This window comes from Globicephala melas, chromosome 10 (genome assembly GCF_963455315.2).
Source record: "Globicephala melas chromosome 10, mGloMel1.2, whole genome shotgun sequence".
NCBI classification, from domain to species: Eukaryota; Metazoa; Chordata; class Mammalia; order Artiodactyla; family Delphinidae; genus Globicephala; species Globicephala melas.
Genome location: NC_083323.1, coordinates 85,362,477 through 85,382,365, shown reverse-complemented (window position 1 = coordinate 85,382,365; position 19,889 = coordinate 85,362,477). Strand labels below are relative to the sequence as shown.

The window sequence follows — 19,889 nt, the reverse complement described above, 5'->3', positions numbered from 1 at the left end:
ATAAACAAGATGAAAAGACAACCCTCAGAATAGGAGAAAATATTTGCAGATGAATCAATGGACAAAGGATTAATCTGCAAATATATAAACAACTCATGTAGCTCAACATTAAAAAAACAAACAACCCAATCAAAAAATGGGCAGAAGACCTATATAGACATTTCTCTAAAGAAGACATACAGATGGCCAAGAGGCACATGAAAAGATGCTCAACATCACTTATCAGAGAAATGCAAATCAAAACTACAGTGAGGTATTCCCTCACACCAGTTAGAATGGGCATCATCAGGAAATCTACAAACAACAAATGCTGGAGAGGGTGTGGAGAAAAGGGAACCCTCTTGCACTGTTGGTAGGAATGTAAATTGATACAGCCACTATGGAGAACAGTATGAAGATTCCTTAAAAAACTAAAAATAGAACTACCATACGACCCAGCAATCCCACTCCTGGGCATATACCCTGAGAAAACCATAATTCAAAAAGAGTCATGTTCCACAGTGTTCACTGCAGCACTATTTACAATAGCCAGGTCACGGAAGTACCTAAATGACCATCCACAGACGAATGGATAAAGGAGATGAGGTACATATATACAATGGAATACTACTCAGACATAAAAAAGAATGAAATTGGGTCATTTGTAGATACGTGGATGGATCTAGAGACTGTCATACAGAGTGAAATAAGTCAGAAAGAGAAAAACAAATATCATATATTAACGCATATATGTGGAATGTAGAAAAATGATACAGATGAACTGGTTTGCAAGGCAGAAATAGAGACATAGATGTAGAGAACAAATGTATGGACACCAAGGGGAGAAAGCGGGGCGGGGGGTGGTGGTGGGATGAACTGGGGATTGGGGTTGACATACATACACTAATATGTATAAAATGGATAACTAATAAGACCTGCTGTATAAAAAATTAATTTAAAAACAGAAATCAATACATGTTTGCATTTAGCACTGCAGAAATATATAATACTTTAAGATGTTGATTTTCTAGAGTAAATGAAACATTCAATGATGCCACCTTCTTTTCTGATTTTACCTGAACAGGGAAAACAGGGTTGGGTAATTCTTCGTGTATTAAGCAGACACTCTTGATGAAAAGCTGATTAAATCCTAAAATAACTTTGGTGTAATAATATTTCTTTTATTATTATTATTAATACATTTATTTTAACTTCTATGTTGGGTGTTTTTCTGCTAACCACTGTGGTTAATGCCTTACATGCATTATATCATTAGTCCAACAAGCCTAAGAAGCGAAACTCATTTCCCCATTTCAGAGATGAGGCTAGGGAATTTAAAAGCCTGGTCTAAATCCCACAGCTAGTATCCTTCCAACATGATGCTTAATTCTTTCTTCATTCTTATTAAAATTTCAAAAGATTAAACTCTGTGATCATTTACTGCCACGTTTTTCTTACTACTAGTTTAAAACACGGCCACGCACACAGTGGGCATCCAAAAATGGGAGCAATGATCAGTTATATGTAGGTAAATATTTGTTGATGATGTAACTGCCTAATCAACAAAAGGAAAACATGTTTACTCACCTAAATGCCCGAATAGTGGTGAGTCCTTCAGCAGTTTCTGAGAAGTGGCAAAGCAGAGGGAGCTGGGTAGTATCATCAAGTTCCTGGAGATCCCTAGGACAGAGACAAGTGCAAAAATAAACCTTACACTTCTTCAGACTCATAGACTACTGCATTCATTCTAAATTAAGGTTATTATTTGTCATCGCAACTATTTTCCTCTAGCACTCAATTAACAAGAACTTCAACAGCTTACAATCTAAAGAGGAAGGGAAAGATAAGTACGTATAATAAATAGAGGTCCAGGCTGAATATTATGTGTTGTACAAAAATATCAGCTTTGTATCACAGCTAAAGTAAACTGTTATGGGGACACAGAGGAATGAGCAATTAATTTATATGTAGGAGATGGGAAATATTTTCTTTGAGCAGGTGGAGATTTAGGCCAAATCTTAAGCATGCGGAGGGCTTCAACCAAACAGACAAGAAGAAATGCATTCCAGCTGAGGGAACAAACAAGAGCAAGCACAGAAGACTAAATAACTGGCAAGTTCAATCTGGCTGGTGCCAGAATCCTTTGTGTTGTAGTGGGAAAAGGCTGGAAAAATAATGGGCAGGGCTAGACTACAGAAGATCCTGGATGGTCTGGGAGAAAACACTGAGGACTAGAAATAAAATGATCAGAGCTGGGTTAAAGCAACGTAACTTGGGAGACCGTGTAAAGGATGGAAGAGAATCAGTGAGTAAAGATAGTCTATGTAAGAAATTTTTTTTAAAGTTCTTAATTATTGTGAGGTGGGTGAAATTTAAAATAAGGGGAGATTGTGAGATCGCCTACTAGAAGTAGCTTTCTCAACTGCTACAGTCAACTCGTAGCAGAGTGAATAAGAGAGGAGAGCCACACAGATATAGAAAACAAACCTACGGTTTCCAAAGGGGATGGGAGGAGAGATAAATTAGGAGTCTGGGATTAACATATACACACTACCATATATAAAGTAGGTAAACAACAAGAACCTACTGTATAGCACAGGGAACTATACTTAATATCTGGTAATAACCTATAATGGAAAGTAATCTGAAAAAGAATATAAATATATGTGTGTGTGTGTATAACTGAATCATTTTGCTGTACACCTGAAACTAATACAACATTGTAAATTAACTAACCTTCAATTAAAAAATAAACTAAAATGAAAAAAGAGAGGAGAGTCAAATATGACTTGGTAATTACTCAGCAGCCTTGGAAAATGACAGTACTATTTACCAGGATGGGGGACAGAGAATAAAGATATTTGAAGAAACAGGTAATGAGTTTGGCTTCTGCCACAATGAAACTGAATCCCTGCCTAAATGGCACTTGTATTCACTGGTCCTCCGAGTGTAAATATATATTTACAGGTATACATTCACTCAATGAATGTCTGGTGGACAAATGCCTGAGTAGGACCCTTTCCATAAAGATGCACACTCATGATAACTTTTTAAATCACATAAGCTAGCGTTTCTAGAAAATAGGCTAAGATTTATATCACACATTTCAAAACATGCCTGTTTTTTTCTTTTCAGCCTTTTTTCTGTCTTTCTCGGGGTCTTTGGGGTCGAGGGAATGAGAGTAGCAGTGCTAACATTCATCTTCCAGAGTCAAGGGAACTGAGTACACTGTTAACGTAATCTTCAACTGTTAGTTACATAATCTTAGGCCATTCTGGGTTGCCTGGGTCATCCCACAACCAAACGCAAAGTCTTTTTTTTTTAAGTTTCTAAAATGGATTTACTCACTTCAGAAACTGCAATGAGGGGAGGCAAAGGGGGGGGGAGGAGGATGAATATGAAGGAATGTAAAGAGTCTCTATTTTTAAACAGAAAAGTGGCTATTTGTAAATTTGACACAAGTAACAGGTGGTCACTACATTGAGGTTTGTCGTGAAAGGGAAAAAATGAGGAAGGAGGAAACTCTGCCTATAGGACTGTATTTTATGGAACCAAAAAGGTGAGGGTACAGCTTGATCATGTATTCTTGTAAGCAGGAAATGTTTACTTACAGAGCTAACCACACATGAGGTCTTTGATTTTAGATATTCAAAATTTCATGGCATGTCCTGTAGCTAGTGCCCCACCTTAATTCCCTTTGGTGTTTACAAAATAGTCTGTTAGGGCTTCCCTGGTGGCGCAGTGGTTGAGAGTCCGCCTGGCCTGCCGAGGCAGGGGACACGGGTTTGTGCCCCAGTCCGGGAAGATCCCACATGCCGCGGAGCAGCTGAGCCCGTGAGCCATGGCCGCTGGGCCTGCGCATCCAGAGCCTGTGCTCCGCAATGGGAGAGGCCACAATAGTCAGAGGCCCGCGTACCGCAAAAAAAAAAAAAAAAAAAAAATTGTTAAACTGCCTGAGCTTTCCAGCATGGGTGAGTCCTGCAGAACCTCAACATCTAGAAGCGACTTTTTGTCTGTGAGATTTAGTATCATGTGGTCCTATTTGAGACCTTTCATAGAATTTCAAAGAAGAATGGCTTATAATCCATTATCAATGTTCATCCTTTAAAAATAATTCATCCCCTGCATATTTTAGCTATCAATGTTAACAGATTATTCTTACTTATAATGAACAGAATTCACAATTCAAATTTGTCATGAACTAAGAATATTTGCCTGGCTTTTGCGCTCAATTTGTATTGCCCAGGAGTGAAAACAGGCCCAAATGAGTATGAGACTGAAGTAAACCATGACGGTTGAATATCAGTGGTGAGAAGGCACAGTGAGATTTGGAAACAGCCAGCAGAAATGAAGTATCTGAACTTTTCTGCCCCTCCAGCAAGCAGCATCAACAATAATACCAGAAAACAAAACGAAACAATAATACCAGAAGAAATGAAAGAGCGAATTTGATGGCTAGCCTCTTCCTTTTGGTCTGAACTTGCTACAAGCAAAGGGAAGAGGCTAGGGATGAAAACGCATCCCTAGATTTAACATAGCATTTGATTTAACATAACATTTGAAGGATCCTAATTCACAGCCCTGAGGGAGAAACAACTATATATATATTTTTAAATTAAGAAATGTTGCAGATATATCCAGAGGTTCCCAACAATAATCTTGCCTTTTCTTGTTACCTGATTTTTTTCATTTTCCCTGCACTCAAGTCCTATTAAATCTTTTCATTTTACTGAATAAACTCAATACCTGCCTTCCTATTCCAGCACTTGATCCACATATAAGGGTTACCTTATTTATTTTTTATCTTCCCAAGAGACTGTAAGTTTCTTGAGAATCGTTCCTTGCCATGTTGACCTCTTCCTCTGCCACATGGCTTACAGTTATTTACAACACACAATGCTTGATAAGTGTTTGCTGAAATAAAGTGATTACTGCAATAATATAAAACTTACTGTATTATTTAAAGCATGGACTTCAAAGTTAAATTGGAAATTTCAAAACAACTGGTACTATATTTCACTTAATTTTTCAACATCTCAGCAAATGACAAATCTTATATTAACAGAAGAATTTACAATCCATGGCTATCTTTTATTTATTTGGCTGGATATTCAAGGGCATGTTAAATGATCCAATCTAAAAATTTCCAACCTCTTAAAGTTACAGCACTCCTACCAGACATTCAAGATTCTCCACTTTTATAGTTATCACTCTGATTTATCTCTTTAACCTCTTTTTACTTCTACTAATCTTTTATGGAGTGCATTTTACTCATTTGAAAATATTTTACTTTTTTTCCTCCCCACTTGTGGAATATAACAGTATTAAATCACTTATCCTTTGGGACTATATTTGATTTCATAAGTTTTCTGTCAATGCCATGTTCAGAAAAAGTACCATGGAATGAAAAATTGGGCTCAATCCACTTGTTAATATAAATCCAGAACTATGTAAGGCTTAGATAACCAATTACAGAAACAAAATATCTCTTCAAATGAAACATAGTATCAGGATAGGTTTCATCTAGTTAAATTAGATTTCATTTCCAAATTCCATACCTTATCTTGAAAAATGTTACAGCCAATCTGGATCACAATCAAATACATGGGCTTTTGAAGATGAATAGTGCATTATTTTACTTACTTAGAGGCCACTCGGAAGTATTTCTGGATAAAATAAAAGGCGACCCCAAGAGGCACAAGTGCAACCAGGAACACAGGGGTAGCATAAGAAATCATGCCAATGGCAGACACGCAGAGCAGTGTTGAGCGAGTTAGAGATTCCAAAGTTGGAGGGATATGCTGTTAAAAAGGTGGTTTGAAAGGAAAATGTTTTAGCTCAAATAAAACATTGGTTATAAGGCAACAAATCATTCATTTATTTTTATTTTTTATAAATTTATTTATTTCATTTATTTATTTTTGGCTGCACTGGGTCTTCGTTGCCGCACTCGGGCCCTCTCTTGTTGGGGCGAGCGGGGGCAACTCTTTGTTGCGGTGCGCGGGCTTGCAGTGGCTTCTCTTGCTGCGGAGCACGGGCTCCAGGCACGCGGGCTCAGTAGCTGTGGCTCACGGGCTCTAGGGCGCAGGCTCAGCAGTTTGGCACACGGGCCTAGTTGCTCTGCAGCATGTGGGATCCTCCCGGACCAGGGTTCAAACCCGTGTCCCCTGCATTGGCAGGTGGATTCCTAACCACTGTGCCACCAGGGAAGCCCTCAAATCATGAATTTTGTATTAACATAGTTATATAATTAGTTCCAAAAGTAGTATACAAACATTTTCATTATAAGCAATTCATCACTCCTTCAACTTCACTCACTTCCCATTGTTTATCCATCAACCTATCTACTTATCTTTGGTCAGTTATTTACCTATCTACCTATTTATCTTGTGGGATTTTATACAAATAGCACTATACTCTAAACCTTATTTGTCCATTTGCACTGAACAAGACGGATTGTAAACCTTCCCCTGCCACTATATACAAATCTATTTCTTTTTAACAGCTGCATAGCATTAAAAAACGTATTTAGCTATTCCTCTATTAATTTAATTTAATTGCTTGCTCATATTCTTTGCACATTTTTCATTGGCTTGTTTATCTTCCTTATTGATTTTTAGATGCCCTTTATGTATCATGGATGTTTATCCTCTTTCTTTACATAGGTTGCCAGTTTTTCTCCCAATGAATCTATTACATTTTAAATACGTCTCTGATGCTTTTGGCTCAATAGAAGTTTAAAATTTTAGAGTCATTTCTGTTGGCCTTTTCTCTTACTGTTTCTGAGTTTTGTGTCTTACTTATAAAGACCTTTCCCACCCAAAATTCTAAAACTACTCTCCTACATTTTATTTTATAGTTTTGTTTTTACATGGCCCTCTTTGTTACATGTGAATTTGCTTTGTATTTTATAGGTAGTTAATTGTCCCAACACCCTTTACTGAAAAAATATTCCTTTTCTTACTGATTCAAGATATACTGGTGTCTTTGAGTTTTCCACTTTGTTCTTTTGATCTGCTTGTTTTCTGTGATCATCAGAGTGTTTTAATTTTATAGTATTTTTTAGGTATCTGATAGGGAAATTTTATATATATATATATATGACTTTTATGATTTTCAGATTGTTGGATCACTTTTCTTCATGTTATGTTTATTTTTCTTTTCATAGTTTTTGTTGTTATTATAAGTGAAATTTATTTTTCACATAATTTTTAATTGGTGTAGAGAAAGTTACTGAGTTTTATATCGTATGTCTTATGTAGATATTCTGCTTAACTTTCTAGTTGGTTCTTTATTGTACTGACTGTTTTGGACTCTCTAGGTAGCAAGAGCATCATCTTCCAAATAAGGAGTGTTCTATCTCTTCTTTTCCAATATGTATTTCTTAGGAAGTGTTTTAGGTGTAGCATGACCTGACACCAATATTGTGAAAACATCAAAAATTTTCAGCATACATTTTAGTCAGCTGCATGCACCATTCTTTTACTAAATTGATGGTAATTTAGGTGTTCTTAAGGCCACTCTAGAAAATCAGAAAAGGAAAGGGCTGGATTTGCCAAGTCTTTGCTCAGTCACCCTAAGGAGTCAGTTCACGAGGTGATCCAATTTCGGAGTTTGAGGTCTTTAACTTCAGGACAAACTTCTAGAGCTTAAGGACCTAAGACTAAACTGGGCATCCTTGAAATATTCCTTAAGATATCACACCATCTAACGTTTCTCTCATTCAAGAGCCAATCTAACAAAAGTAAAGGACATCTAAGACAGCTTGGTATTCCATTCTTTACTTCTGGGAGACACTCTGTGTTAATACTAAGCTTTAAGAACTTTACAACACCTCCACTGCGAATGGTGATACAACATTGATCAAAATCACTTCTTTTTACATAAAAAATTTTAATGTTCATTCTTTGCTATTTCTCTTTATTTCATGCTGATTCTCTAAGTATCCTCTTCCACATGCATAAATTTTTTTGAATTAAGGTTTTCCTTTAAGATTTTATTCCAGGAATCATTTATGCATATATGTAATATTGATATGAATGCTTTCATTTAAGTTTTAGAAATCCTCTATTGTTAACGGGAATCATGATTTATCTTAAAATGTTATTTAGCTTACACTGAGAAATTTATTTTTGAACTTGGAAGTAACTCGGGCACTCACCTGATCAATGATATTTGTATCAGCTGAAAAGCGATTGAGAATCAGTCCCAGTGGTGTGGTATCAAAGAATCTAGGGAATGAACAGATTGGAATGTATAATACTAAATTATCTGGAACCTAAACACTGCTAACAGTCATTTTAGGGTCATAAACGTGAGAAGATCCCTATTGATCTGTTGAAAGACAATAAATTCTTTAAAATTTCACATTTCACTTCAACTTAAAAATGCATGTTTTCATGATTCTCTGTGTGGGAGTAAAGTAAATAACTACTTTTTTTACCTTATTGGTCCAAGAATGATCTTATTGAGGAGATTATGGTGAAGATTTTTGGCAGCTGTGACACCCATCCATTCCACAGTGAGAGATGTAACAAGGCAGAGGAAAATACCTGCTCCACAAAGTATGCTAAATCCAGCCACATAGTAGGTCTAAAAAGCAGCCAACACATGAAAGCACATAAGGAATTATCAACTGACACCCAACATCAAAGTCTGGCAATATCAACTTCATTATCTTGTATCAATTTAGACAGTGGAAGGAGTGTAGTTCTTGAAGACTCCTTCACCTTCCTTTAAGGTTTGCCTAAGGGCAGATGAAGCCTTAGAGTCTGTTTTCTGGTTTGAAATATTCTTGACGTTTTACATCACAAAGCTCATTCTTGCTATCCCTAATCTCAGAATGACCAGCTAATTCACTGGTTAAAATCAAATGCCATCAGAACAACAACAGAAGCCCAGTGTGTATATTACGCATAAACACATATATCATGTGTATAACTCCCTTGAATCCAAATCCAAGCATTATCTTTAAATGCTTCTTATGATATATTTCAGGTCCTGCTCTAATTAACTTATTGAATCATTACAAAAGTCCTGTGACAGACATGGACAACAGACCTGTGGTTGCCAAGGGGGAGGAGGGTGGGGTAGGTATGGATTGGGATTTGGGGATTAGCAGATGCAAACTATTATACAGAGAATAGATAAACAACAAGGTCCTACTGTATAGCACAGGGAACTATATTTATTATCCTGTGATAAACCATAATGGAAAAAAAATGAAAAAGAATATACATATATATATACAATGGAATCACTTTGCTGTACAGCAGAAATGAACACATTGTAAATCAACTATACTTCAATAAAATAAGTTAAAAACAAAACAAAAAAACACCACAAAATTCCTGTGATGTATAGAGTATTCGTATCTAACTAGATAAAAGGGTATCACTGTTCATCTCAACATTTCACTGTACCTGATCAGCTTTTCCAGTATTGTTTATACTGTACTCTGAGGTCCATGTGGCCAGCCAGTAGTCTATAGCTACAATGACGGAATGCTTCAAAAGCTTAGAGAAAATCATCAGGAAGAGCAAGAAGAATCCTCCAGAGGTGAGGTACCGCCAACAGGTCTTCCATGGCATTTTAGTCCTCAGCCTCATTACAGTGGACATGTTATCATCCTCATCTTCCTCCTCCTCTTCCTCTGCATACAAAACACTTTTTAAATCTTCTGACAGGCAATGGGAAGATAGAATTTGTATTATCCACCCTCTACACACAAACCTCCATCAAGTTTATAGAAATACAAATATTAGTCTTAGAAATTTAAAATGCTTTTAGCAGGGAAAAACTTCATTTAAAAAATAGATGAGTGCCCATCAACAGATGAATGGATAAAGAAGATGTGGTGTATATATACAATGCAATAATTCTCAGCCATGAAAAAGATGAAATGTTGCCGTATGTGACAACATGGATGGATCTTGATGAGGGTATTATGCTAAGTGAAACAAGTCAGACAGATAAAGACAAATACTGTACAATTTCACTCATATGTATAATGTTAAAAAGAACCAAAAAACCCAAAATAAATGAACAACTCAAACCACACAAAAACACACATGGATACAGAGAACAGAGTAGTGGTTACCAGAAGAGAAAGGGGCAGGGGAGGGGGATGGAATGGGTAAAGGGGATCAACTGTTTTGGTGGTGAGCATGCTATAGGGTCTACAGAAGTAGAAATATAATGTTGTACACATGAAACTTACATAATGTTATAAACCAATGTCACCTCAATAAAAAATAAGTTAAAAGATACGTGAAAATGAATAAATAAATGAAAGAATGAGTGAATGAAAAGATAAACATAAAATCTATGTCTGGATGAGTTAATTTGCTGATTTATTACATATCAAACTAACTAGAAATATAGGCTAGAAGTTCACTAAGTTATTGAAGGAATGGTGTTGCCAAAAACACTACATGACAGGCCTGCAAATATTTATAACTTTTGAACTCTGCGTTTCTGAATTTGTAAAACTGCACCAGGAGGAGACAGTCTCTGAAATTTGTGCATAGCTCAAGAGGGAATAATCCATTATCTCTATGGCTAGTTTTAAATGTGGTCATGGAGGAGCACGGGCAAAAAGAAACCTTCCAGAAGGCAAAGCCAGGGGACAGAGGACAATGTGCAGGGATGTCCTCTCAGCTTTTTAAGCCACCTGGAAACTTCTAGATGGTTATCTTAAGAACATACTCCATTACAACGACAGGGAATTTTGGTATTTCCTGAGCAGCAAAATTTAATCATTCGTATGGTCTAGTGACTGTTGTGGATTTCCCATTCTTTCTTTTCCCAAAGGCAGTTTTCATTGCAGTCATCCTGTATGCACTCCACTACTGTATAGTGAGCAGGTTGTGGGTAGGAAAGATAGATAATTTGGTTTACAGGTTATCAGACAACAGAGATCTAAGTGTGGATATGATGGGAAGACTGAGCATCACCAAGGATCCTAATATTTAAGCTGGATACAAAAAATGAACAGGTCTCAGATAATCTACCCTTTGGTAAGGGTGGGTCCAATGTGTGAGAACAGGATTCGAAATTTGCATGATCAAAGGGGTAGACACTTGCAGACTGTGTTTCCTCAATATCCATTCTCTGTTTCCATATTAATTGAAATTTCAGCTTGCCTATAGCTGCCCAGTTAAAGCAGCATTTCTTCACTTCCCCAGAACCTAATCTGTCCAGATGATGAACTGGCCAATGGTTAGCAGTAGAAAAAAATATGGGCAACTACTTTGTTTTTTGCCTTCCTGGTGGCTTGAACAGACATACTGACAGCACCAGGAGGAGCAATCTACTAGGTAATATGCGCCATATTGGACTCTTTGATATAAATTATTTCCTTCTACTCTGTGAGAAAAGTATTATTATCTTATTTTATACCTGACAAAATGGATTAACACAGCAAGCCCAGGGCAGGCTCAGCCTCTCAAATGCTATATTCACTACTGAAATACTGGAGAGAGTAAATGCAGTTCTAGAGGCTGTCTGTTTACAGCACCAGACATTCTTTTTGTTTGTTTTTGCTTTTGCTTTTGTGGCCATGGCATGTGGCTTGCTGGATCTTAGCTCCCTGCCCAGGGACTGAATTCCAGGGCCATGGCAGTGAAAGCACTGAGTCCTAACCACCTGACTGCCAGAGAAGTCCCCAAACATTCTTCCAAGACTTTCTTAGGGGAGACCTTCAAGATGGCAGAGGAGTAAGACATGGAGATCACCTTCCTCCTCACAAATACATCAGAAATACATCTACATGTGGAACAACTCCTACAGAACACCCACTGAACGCTGGCAGAAGACCTCAGACCTCCCAAAAGGCAAGAAAATCCCCACGTACCTGGGTAGGGCAAAAGAAAAAAGAAAAAACAGACAAAAAAGAATAGGGACGGGACCTGCACCTCTGGGAGGGAACTGAGAAGGAGGAAAGGTTTCCACATACTAGGAACCCTTTCACTGGCGGAGACAGGGTGTGGGGAGTAGAAGCTTCGGAGCCACGGAGGAGAGCGCAGCAACAGGGGTGCAGAGGGCAAGCGGAGAGATTCCCGCACAGAGGATTGGTGCCAACCAGCACTCACCAGCCCGAGAGGCTTGTCTGCTCACCCACCAGGGCGGGTGGGGGCTGGGAGCTGAGGCTCTGGCTTTGGAGGTCGGATCTCAGGGAGAGGATTGGGATTGGCTGCATGAACAGAGCGTGAAGGGGGCTAGTGCACTACAGCTAGCCGGGAGGAAGTCCTAGAAAAAGCCTGGACCTGCCTAAGAGTCAAGAGACCATTGTTTCGGGGTGCACAAGGAGAGGGGATTCAGAGCACCGCCTAAATGAGCTCCAGAGACAGGCGTGAGCCACAGCTATCAGCTCGGACCCCAGAGATGGGCATGAAATGCTAACGCTGGTGCTGCAGCCACCAAGAATACTGTGTGCAAGCACAGGTCACTATCCACACGCCCCTCCCACCGGAAGCCCGTGCATACAAAGTCACGCTGGCCTCTGCCTCTGCTGGCTCGGCCCCGCATTCCAATTATAACTACTGTACCCTTCCCTCCCTCCGGCCTGAGTGAGCCAGAGCTCCCTAATCAGCCACTGGCTTAACCCTGTCCTGTCTGGGTGGGGAACAGATGCCTGAGGGTGACCTACACACAGAGGCGGGGCCAAAACCAAAGCTGAACCCCAGGAGCTGTGAGAACAAAGAATAGAAAGGGAAATCTCTCCCAGCAGCCTCAGGAGCAGCGGATTAAATCTCCACAATCAACTTGATGTACCTGCATCTGTGGAATACATGAATAGACAATGAATCATCCCAAAATTGAGGTGGTGGACGTTGGAGCAACTGTAGACTTGGGGTTTGCTGTCTGCAACTGACTAGTTACTGATCTTAATGCTTATCTTAGTATAGTTTTTAGCGCTTATTATCATTGGTGGATTTGTTTATTGGTTTGATTGCTCTCTTCTTTTTTTAAATTACTTTTTTATTTTAATAATTTTTTAAAATTTTAATTGTTTTATATTATTATTTTTCTTTCTTTTTTTCTCCCTTTTCTTCTGAGCTGTGTGGTTGACAGGGTCTTTGTGATCTGGCCTGATGTCAGGCCTGAGTCTCTGAGGTAGGAGAGCCGAAATCAGAACATTGGACTACCAAAGACCTCTAGGCCCCACGTAATATCAATCAGCGAGAGCTCTCTAAGAGGTCTCTGTCTCAATGCTGAGACCCAGCTCCACCCAATGGCCAGCAAGCTCCAGTGCTGGACATCCCATGCCAAACAACTAGCAAGACAGGAACACAACCCCACCCATTAGTAGAGAAGCTCACTAAAATCATACTAAGTAGACAGACACCCCAAAACACACCACTGGACATAGCCCTGCCCACCAGAAAGACAAGATCCAGACCCACCCACCAGAACACAGGCACCAGTCCCCTCCACCAGGAAGCCTACACAAACCACTGAACCAACATTACTCACTGGGGGCAGACACCAAAAACAACAGGAACTACAAACCTGCAGCCTGTGTTAACCCTAAACACAGTAAGTTAAGCAAAATGGGAAGACAGAGAAATATGCAGCAGATGAAGGAACAAGGTAAAAATCCACCAGACCAAACAAATGAAGAGGAAATAGGCAGTCTACCTGAAAAAGAATTCAGAGTAATGACAGTAAAGATGACCCAAAATCTTGGAAAAAGAATGAAGAAAATACAAGAAATATTTAACAAGGACCTAGAAGAACTAAAGAGCAAACAAACAATGATGAACAACACAATAAATGAAATTAGAAATTCTCTAGAAGGAATCAATAGCAGAATAACTGATAAGTGACCTGGAAGATAGTGGAAATAACTACTGCAGAGCAGAATAAAGAAAAAAGGATGAAAAGAATTGAGGACAGTCTCAGAGACCTCTGGGACAACATTAAATGTACCAACATTCGAATTATAGGGGCCCCAAAAGAAGAAGAGAAAAAGAAAGGGTCTGAGAAAATATTTGAAGAGATTATAGTTGAAAACTTCCCTAACATGGGAAAGGAAATAGTCAAGTCCAGGAAGTGCAGAGAGTCCCATACAGGATAAATCTAAGGAGAAACATGCCAACAACTATTAATCAAACTACCAAAAATTAAACACAAAGAAAAAATATAAAAAGCAGCAAGGGAAAAACAACAAATAACATACAAGGGAATCCCCATAAGGTTAACAGCTGATCATTCAGCAGAAACTCTGAAAGCCAGAAGGGAGTGGCAGGACATATTAAAGTGATGAAAGGGAAAAACCTACAACCAAGATTACTCTACCCAGCAAGGATCTCATTCAGATTTGATGGAGAAATTAAAACCTTTACAGACAAGCAAAGGCTAAGAGAATTCAGCACCACCAAACCAGCTTTACAAAAAATGCTAAAGGAACTTCTCTAGGCAGGAAACGTGAGAGAAGGAAAAGACCTACAATAACAAACACAAAACAATTAAGAAAATGGGAATAGGAACATACATATCGATAACTACCTTAAATGTAAATGGATTAAATGCTCCAACCAGAAGACACAGACTGGCTGAATGGATACAAAAACAAGACCCATATATATGCTGCCTACAAGAGACCCACTTCAGACCTAGGGACACAACAGACTGAAAGTGAGGGGATGGAAAAAGATATTCCCTGCAAATGGAAATCAAAAGAAGGCTGGAGTAGCAATTCTCTTATCAGACAAAATAGACTTTAAAATAAAGACTATTACAAGAGACAAAGAAGGACACTACATAATGATCAAGGGATCAATCCAAGAAGAAGATATAACAATTATAAATATTTATGCACCCAAGATAGGAGCACCTCAATACATAAGGCAAACGCTAACAGCCATAAAAGGGGAAATCGAAAGTAACACAATGATAGTAGGGGACTTTAACACCCCACTTTCACCAATGGACAGACCATCCAAAATGAAAGTAAATAAGGAAACACAAGCTTTAAATGATATTAAACAAGATGGACATAACATATTTATAGGATATTCCATCCAAAAACAAAAGAATACACTTTCTTCTCAAGTGCTCATGGAACATTATCCAGGATAGATCATACCTTGGGTCACAAATCAAGCCTTGGTAAACTTAAGAAAATTGAAATTGTATCAAGTATCTTTTCTGACCACAGTGCTATGAGACTAGATATCAATTACAGGAAAAAAACTGTAAAAAATACAAACAAATGGAGGCTAATCAATACACTACTAAATAACAAAGAGGTCACTGAAGAAGTCAAAGAGGAAATCAAAAAATACCTAGAAAAAATGACAATGAAAACATTATGACCCCAAACATTTGGGTTGCAGCAAAAGCAGTTCTAAAAGGGAAGTTTATAGCAATACCATCCTACCTCAAGAAACAAGAAAAATCTCAAATAAACTACCTAAACTTACAACTAAAGCAATCAGAGAAAGAAGAACAAAAAATCCTCAAAGTTAGCAGAAGGAAAGAAATCATAAAGATCAGAGCAGAAATAAAGGAAAAAGAAATGAAGGAAACAATAGCAAAGATCAATAAAACTAAAAGCAGGTTCTTTGAGAAGATGAACAAATTTGATAAACCACTAGCCAGACTCATCAAGAAAAAAAGGGAGAAGACTCAACAGAATTAGAAATGAAAAAGGAGAAGTAACAACTGACACTGCAGAAATACAAATAATCATGAGAGATTATTACAAGCAACTATATGCCAGTAAAATGGACAACCTGGAAGAAATGGACAAATTCTTAGAAAAGCACCATCTTCTGAGACTGAACCAGGAAGAAATAGAAAATATAAACAGACAAATCACAAGCACTGAAATTGAAACTATGATTAAAAATCTTCCAACAAACAAAAGCCCAGGACCAGATGGCTTCACAGGCAAATTCTATCAAACATTTAGAGAAGAGCTAACACCTATCCTTCTCAAACTCTCCTAAAATATAGCAGAAGGAGGAACACTCCCAAACTCATTCTACCTGGTCACCATCACCCTGATACCAAAACCAGAAAAAGATGTCAAAATAAAGAAGACTACAGACCAATATCACTGGTGAACATAGATGCAAAAATCCTCAACGAAATGCTAGCAAACAGAATCTAACAGCACATTAAAAGGATCATACATCATGATCAAGTGTGGTTTATCCCAGTAAAGCAAGGATTCTTCAATATACGCAAATCAATCAATGTGATACACCATATTAACAAACTGAAGGATAAAAACCATATGATAATCTCAATAGATGCAGAAAAAGCTTTCGACAAAATTCAACACCCAACTATGGTAAAAACTCTCCAGAAAGTATTCATCGAGGAAACTTAAGTCAACATAATAAACGCCATATATGACAAACCCACAGCCAACATCGTCCTCAATGGTGAAAAACTGAAACCATTTACACTAAGATCAGGAACAAGACAAGGTTGTCCACTCTCACCACTATTATTCAACATAGTGTTGGAAGTTTTAGCTACAGCAATCAGAGAAGAAAAAGAAATAAAAGGAATCCAAATTGGAAAAGAAGAAAAATTGTCATTGTTTGCAGATGACATGATACTATACATACAGAATCCTAAAGATGCTACCATAAAACTACTAGAGCTAATCAATGAATTTGGTAAAGTGGCAGGATACAAAATTAATGCACAGAAATCTCTTGCATTTCTATACACTAATGATGAAAAATCTGAAAGAGAAATTAAGGAAACACTCCCATTTATGACTGCAACAGAAAGAATAAAATACCTAGGAATAAACTACCTAGGGAGACAAAAGACCTGTAGGCAGAAAACAATGACACTGATGAAAGAAATCAAAGATGATACAAACAGATAGAGAGACATACCATGTTCTTCGATTGGAAGAATGAACATTGTGAAAATGACTATACTTCCTAAAGCAATCTACAGATTCAATGCAATCCCTATCAAACTACCAATGTAATTTTTCAGAGAACTAGAACAAAAAATTTCACAATTTGTAGGGAAACACAAAAGACCCCGAGCAGCCAAAGCAATCTTGAGAAAGAAAAATGGAGCTGGAGGAATCATGCTCCTGGACTTCAGACTACACTACAAAGCTACAGTAATCAAGTCAGTATGGTACTGCCACAAAAACAGAAATATAGATCAATGGAACAGGATAGAATGCCCAGAGATAAACCCACACACATATGGTCACCTTATCTTTGATAAAGGAGGCAAGAATATACAATGGAGAAAAGACAGCCTCTTCAATAAGTTGTGCTGGGAAAACTGGACAGCTACATGTAAAAGAATAAAATTAGAACACTCCCTAACACCATACACAAAAATAAACTCAAAATGGATTAAAGACCTAAATATAAGGCCCGACACTATAAAACTCTTAGAGGAAAACATAGGCAGAACACTCTTTGACATAAGTCACAGCAAGATCCTTTTTGACCCACCTCCTAGAGAAATGGAAATAAAATCAAAAATAAACAAATGGGACCTAAGGAAACTTAAAACCTTTTTCACAGCAAAGGAAACCATAAACAAGATGAAAAGACAACCCTCAGAATGGGAGAAAGTATTTGTAAATGAAGCAACTGACAAAGGATTAATCTCCAAAATATACAAGCAGCTCACGCAGCTCAATATCAAAAAAAACAAACAACCCAATCCAAAAATGGGCAGAAGACCTAAATAGACATTTCTCCAAAGAAGATATACAGACTGCCAACAAACGCATGAAAGGATGCTCAACATAACTAATCATTAGAGAAATTCAAATCAAAACTACAATGAGGTATCACTTCACACCAGTCAGAATGGCCATCATTAGAAAATCTACAAACAATAAATGCTGGAGAGGGTGTGGAGAAAAGGGAACCCTCTTGCACTGTTGGTGGGAATGTAAATTGATACAACCACTATGGAGACCAGTATGGAGGGGCTTAGAAAACTAAAAACAGAACTACCATATGACCCAGTAATCCCACTACTGGGCATATACCCTGAGAAAACCATAATTCAAAAAGAGTCATGTACCACAATACTCATTGCAGCACTATTTACAATAGCCAGGACATGGAACCAACCTAAGTGTCCATCAATAGATGAATAGATTAAGAAGATGTGGCACAAATATACAATGGAATATTACTCAGCCATAAAAGGAAATGAAATTGAGTTATTTGTAGTGAGGTGGATGGACCTAGAGTCTGTCATACAGAGTAAATTAAGTCAGAAAGAGAAAAACAAATACCATATGCTAACGCATATATACGGAATCTAAAAAAAAGAAAGAAAAAATGGTTCTGATGAACCATTCTTTAGGCAGACGTAGAGAATGGACTTGAGGACACGGGGAGGGGGAATGGTAAGCTGGGATGAATCGGCAGAGTATCACTGAAATATACACACTACCAAATATAAAATAGATAGCTAGTCGGAAGCAGCTGCAACGTATGCGGAGATCAGCTCAGTGCTTTGTGACCACCTAGATGGATAGGGAGGGTGGGAGGGAGATGCAAGAGGGAGGGGATATGGGGATATATGTACACATATAGCTGATTCACTTTGTTATACAGCAGAAACTAACACAACATTGTAAAGCAATTATACTCCAATAAAGATGTTAAAAAAAATTCTTAAATCTAAGAAACTGGAGTACAAAATTCATTTATTCATTCATTTATTTATTTACTTAATGAGTATTTATTGAAACACAATAATTATCATATGATGAGTAAAGATAACATATTTTGGTGTCCTTCAGTTTGAAATTATAATTTTCTCTTTCTTAATTGGCTTGTAGAAATGTGGTCTTCAGCAAAAACCATGTAGGAAAAATGAAGTATAGTGCATTTACTCTATGGACCTAAGTGGGGTTTATCTTGCAAACTTCTCGGCAACAAATGTCAAAGTCGTGTAACTATTTCAGCTTATTCCTCAAATTTCCCATAAACCTTTTGTCCCTGCTATACCTTACTAGATCCAGAAAACTGAAACATAACAAACAGCTTTCTCATCCTCTTAGTTTTCATTGCTGTGTTATCGTGAAAACCCCATAAGAACTTACTGACTCAAGTATGAGTCTTTCAAAGCAGTATTTTCTCCATGTTCCCCATTTATTGTTTATTTCCAAAGGACATTTTATTATAGTACACCTTTCCAATTTATCTGAACAGTGGTCTAGACCTGTTTTCCTGTCAGCTCTGTCTCACGCACAACACAAAAATACTAAGACACACTGTGGGAAGTCCCTCAAGATGCTTGTTGGTTGATTGCATACACTTTTCCTTCACTCCTACTCTTTCCATTTCAGTTTTAGGTATTTGATTTGGCCTTTCCACCTGCTGCAAAGTGGCTAGTCATTCCTCACTGACACATTCACACATCATTTGCTAAAGAACGACCCTCACATCCTATTACCCGTTTGAATGTGTCAGACATAAAAAAAGGTCTACCTTCATCTTCATCCTCCAGTTGGGCTTTTGCCTCTCTTGAATACATGGCTCTTCGGAGTGTTTTCCTCTCTAAAGTTGTTTGGTCAGCTTCCATATCCTACAGGAAACACTGTGCTATCATTCAAGGAACTCACAGACACAGTTAAGTTCTACAGTGACCCACACGTACCAAGAATCAATCCTTAGTTACCTTTCTGGGTCTTGGGCTCTGTTCACGCTACAGATGGATGGGCAACTCCTGTCATAGGAGTAATGCCTGAGGTTTGTGAAAAATGTCTCAGAGCTCAGAGGTGTAGGGCAGTAAGAAGCCAGGAAAAGTAGTAAAAACGTGATGGAGCTGACCCCAGGGGCAGGGGGACACCTCCCCTAGCCTTAAAGCCTGGATCCACCATTGCTCTTTTATGTCACTTTCACGTACTCCTGTAATTTTTCTAACTAAAGTCATCTATGTTAACA

At 38.0% G+C, this 19,889-nt stretch overlaps 1 protein-coding gene across 10 annotated transcripts in view; it reads right to left on the bottom strand.

The window, feature by feature from the left end:
* ABCC9 (ATP binding cassette subfamily C member 9) overlaps positions 1 to 19,889 on the bottom strand; it is a 148,627-nt gene that overhangs the window by 38,138 nt on the left and 90,600 nt on the right. For all 10 annotated transcript variants that reach the window (XR_009565464.1, XM_030841322.2, XM_060306184.2 and 7 more), the window contains 6 exons: positions 19,434 to 19,530; positions 9,402 to 9,631; positions 8,423 to 8,571; positions 8,141 to 8,210; positions 5,623 to 5,780; positions 1,567 to 1,659 (listed from right to left, as the gene is read on the bottom strand). Coding sequence is in view for 9 of the 10 variants with exons in the window: in XM_030841322.2 (XP_030697182.1) it covers positions 1,567 to 1,659; positions 5,623 to 5,780; positions 8,141 to 8,210; positions 8,423 to 8,571; positions 9,402 to 9,631; positions 19,434 to 19,530 (797 nt within the window). In the remaining variant the exon portion in view is untranslated. The remainder of the gene's footprint in view (positions 1 to 1,566; positions 1,660 to 5,622; positions 5,781 to 8,140; positions 8,211 to 8,422; positions 8,572 to 9,401; positions 9,632 to 19,433; positions 19,531 to 19,889) is intronic.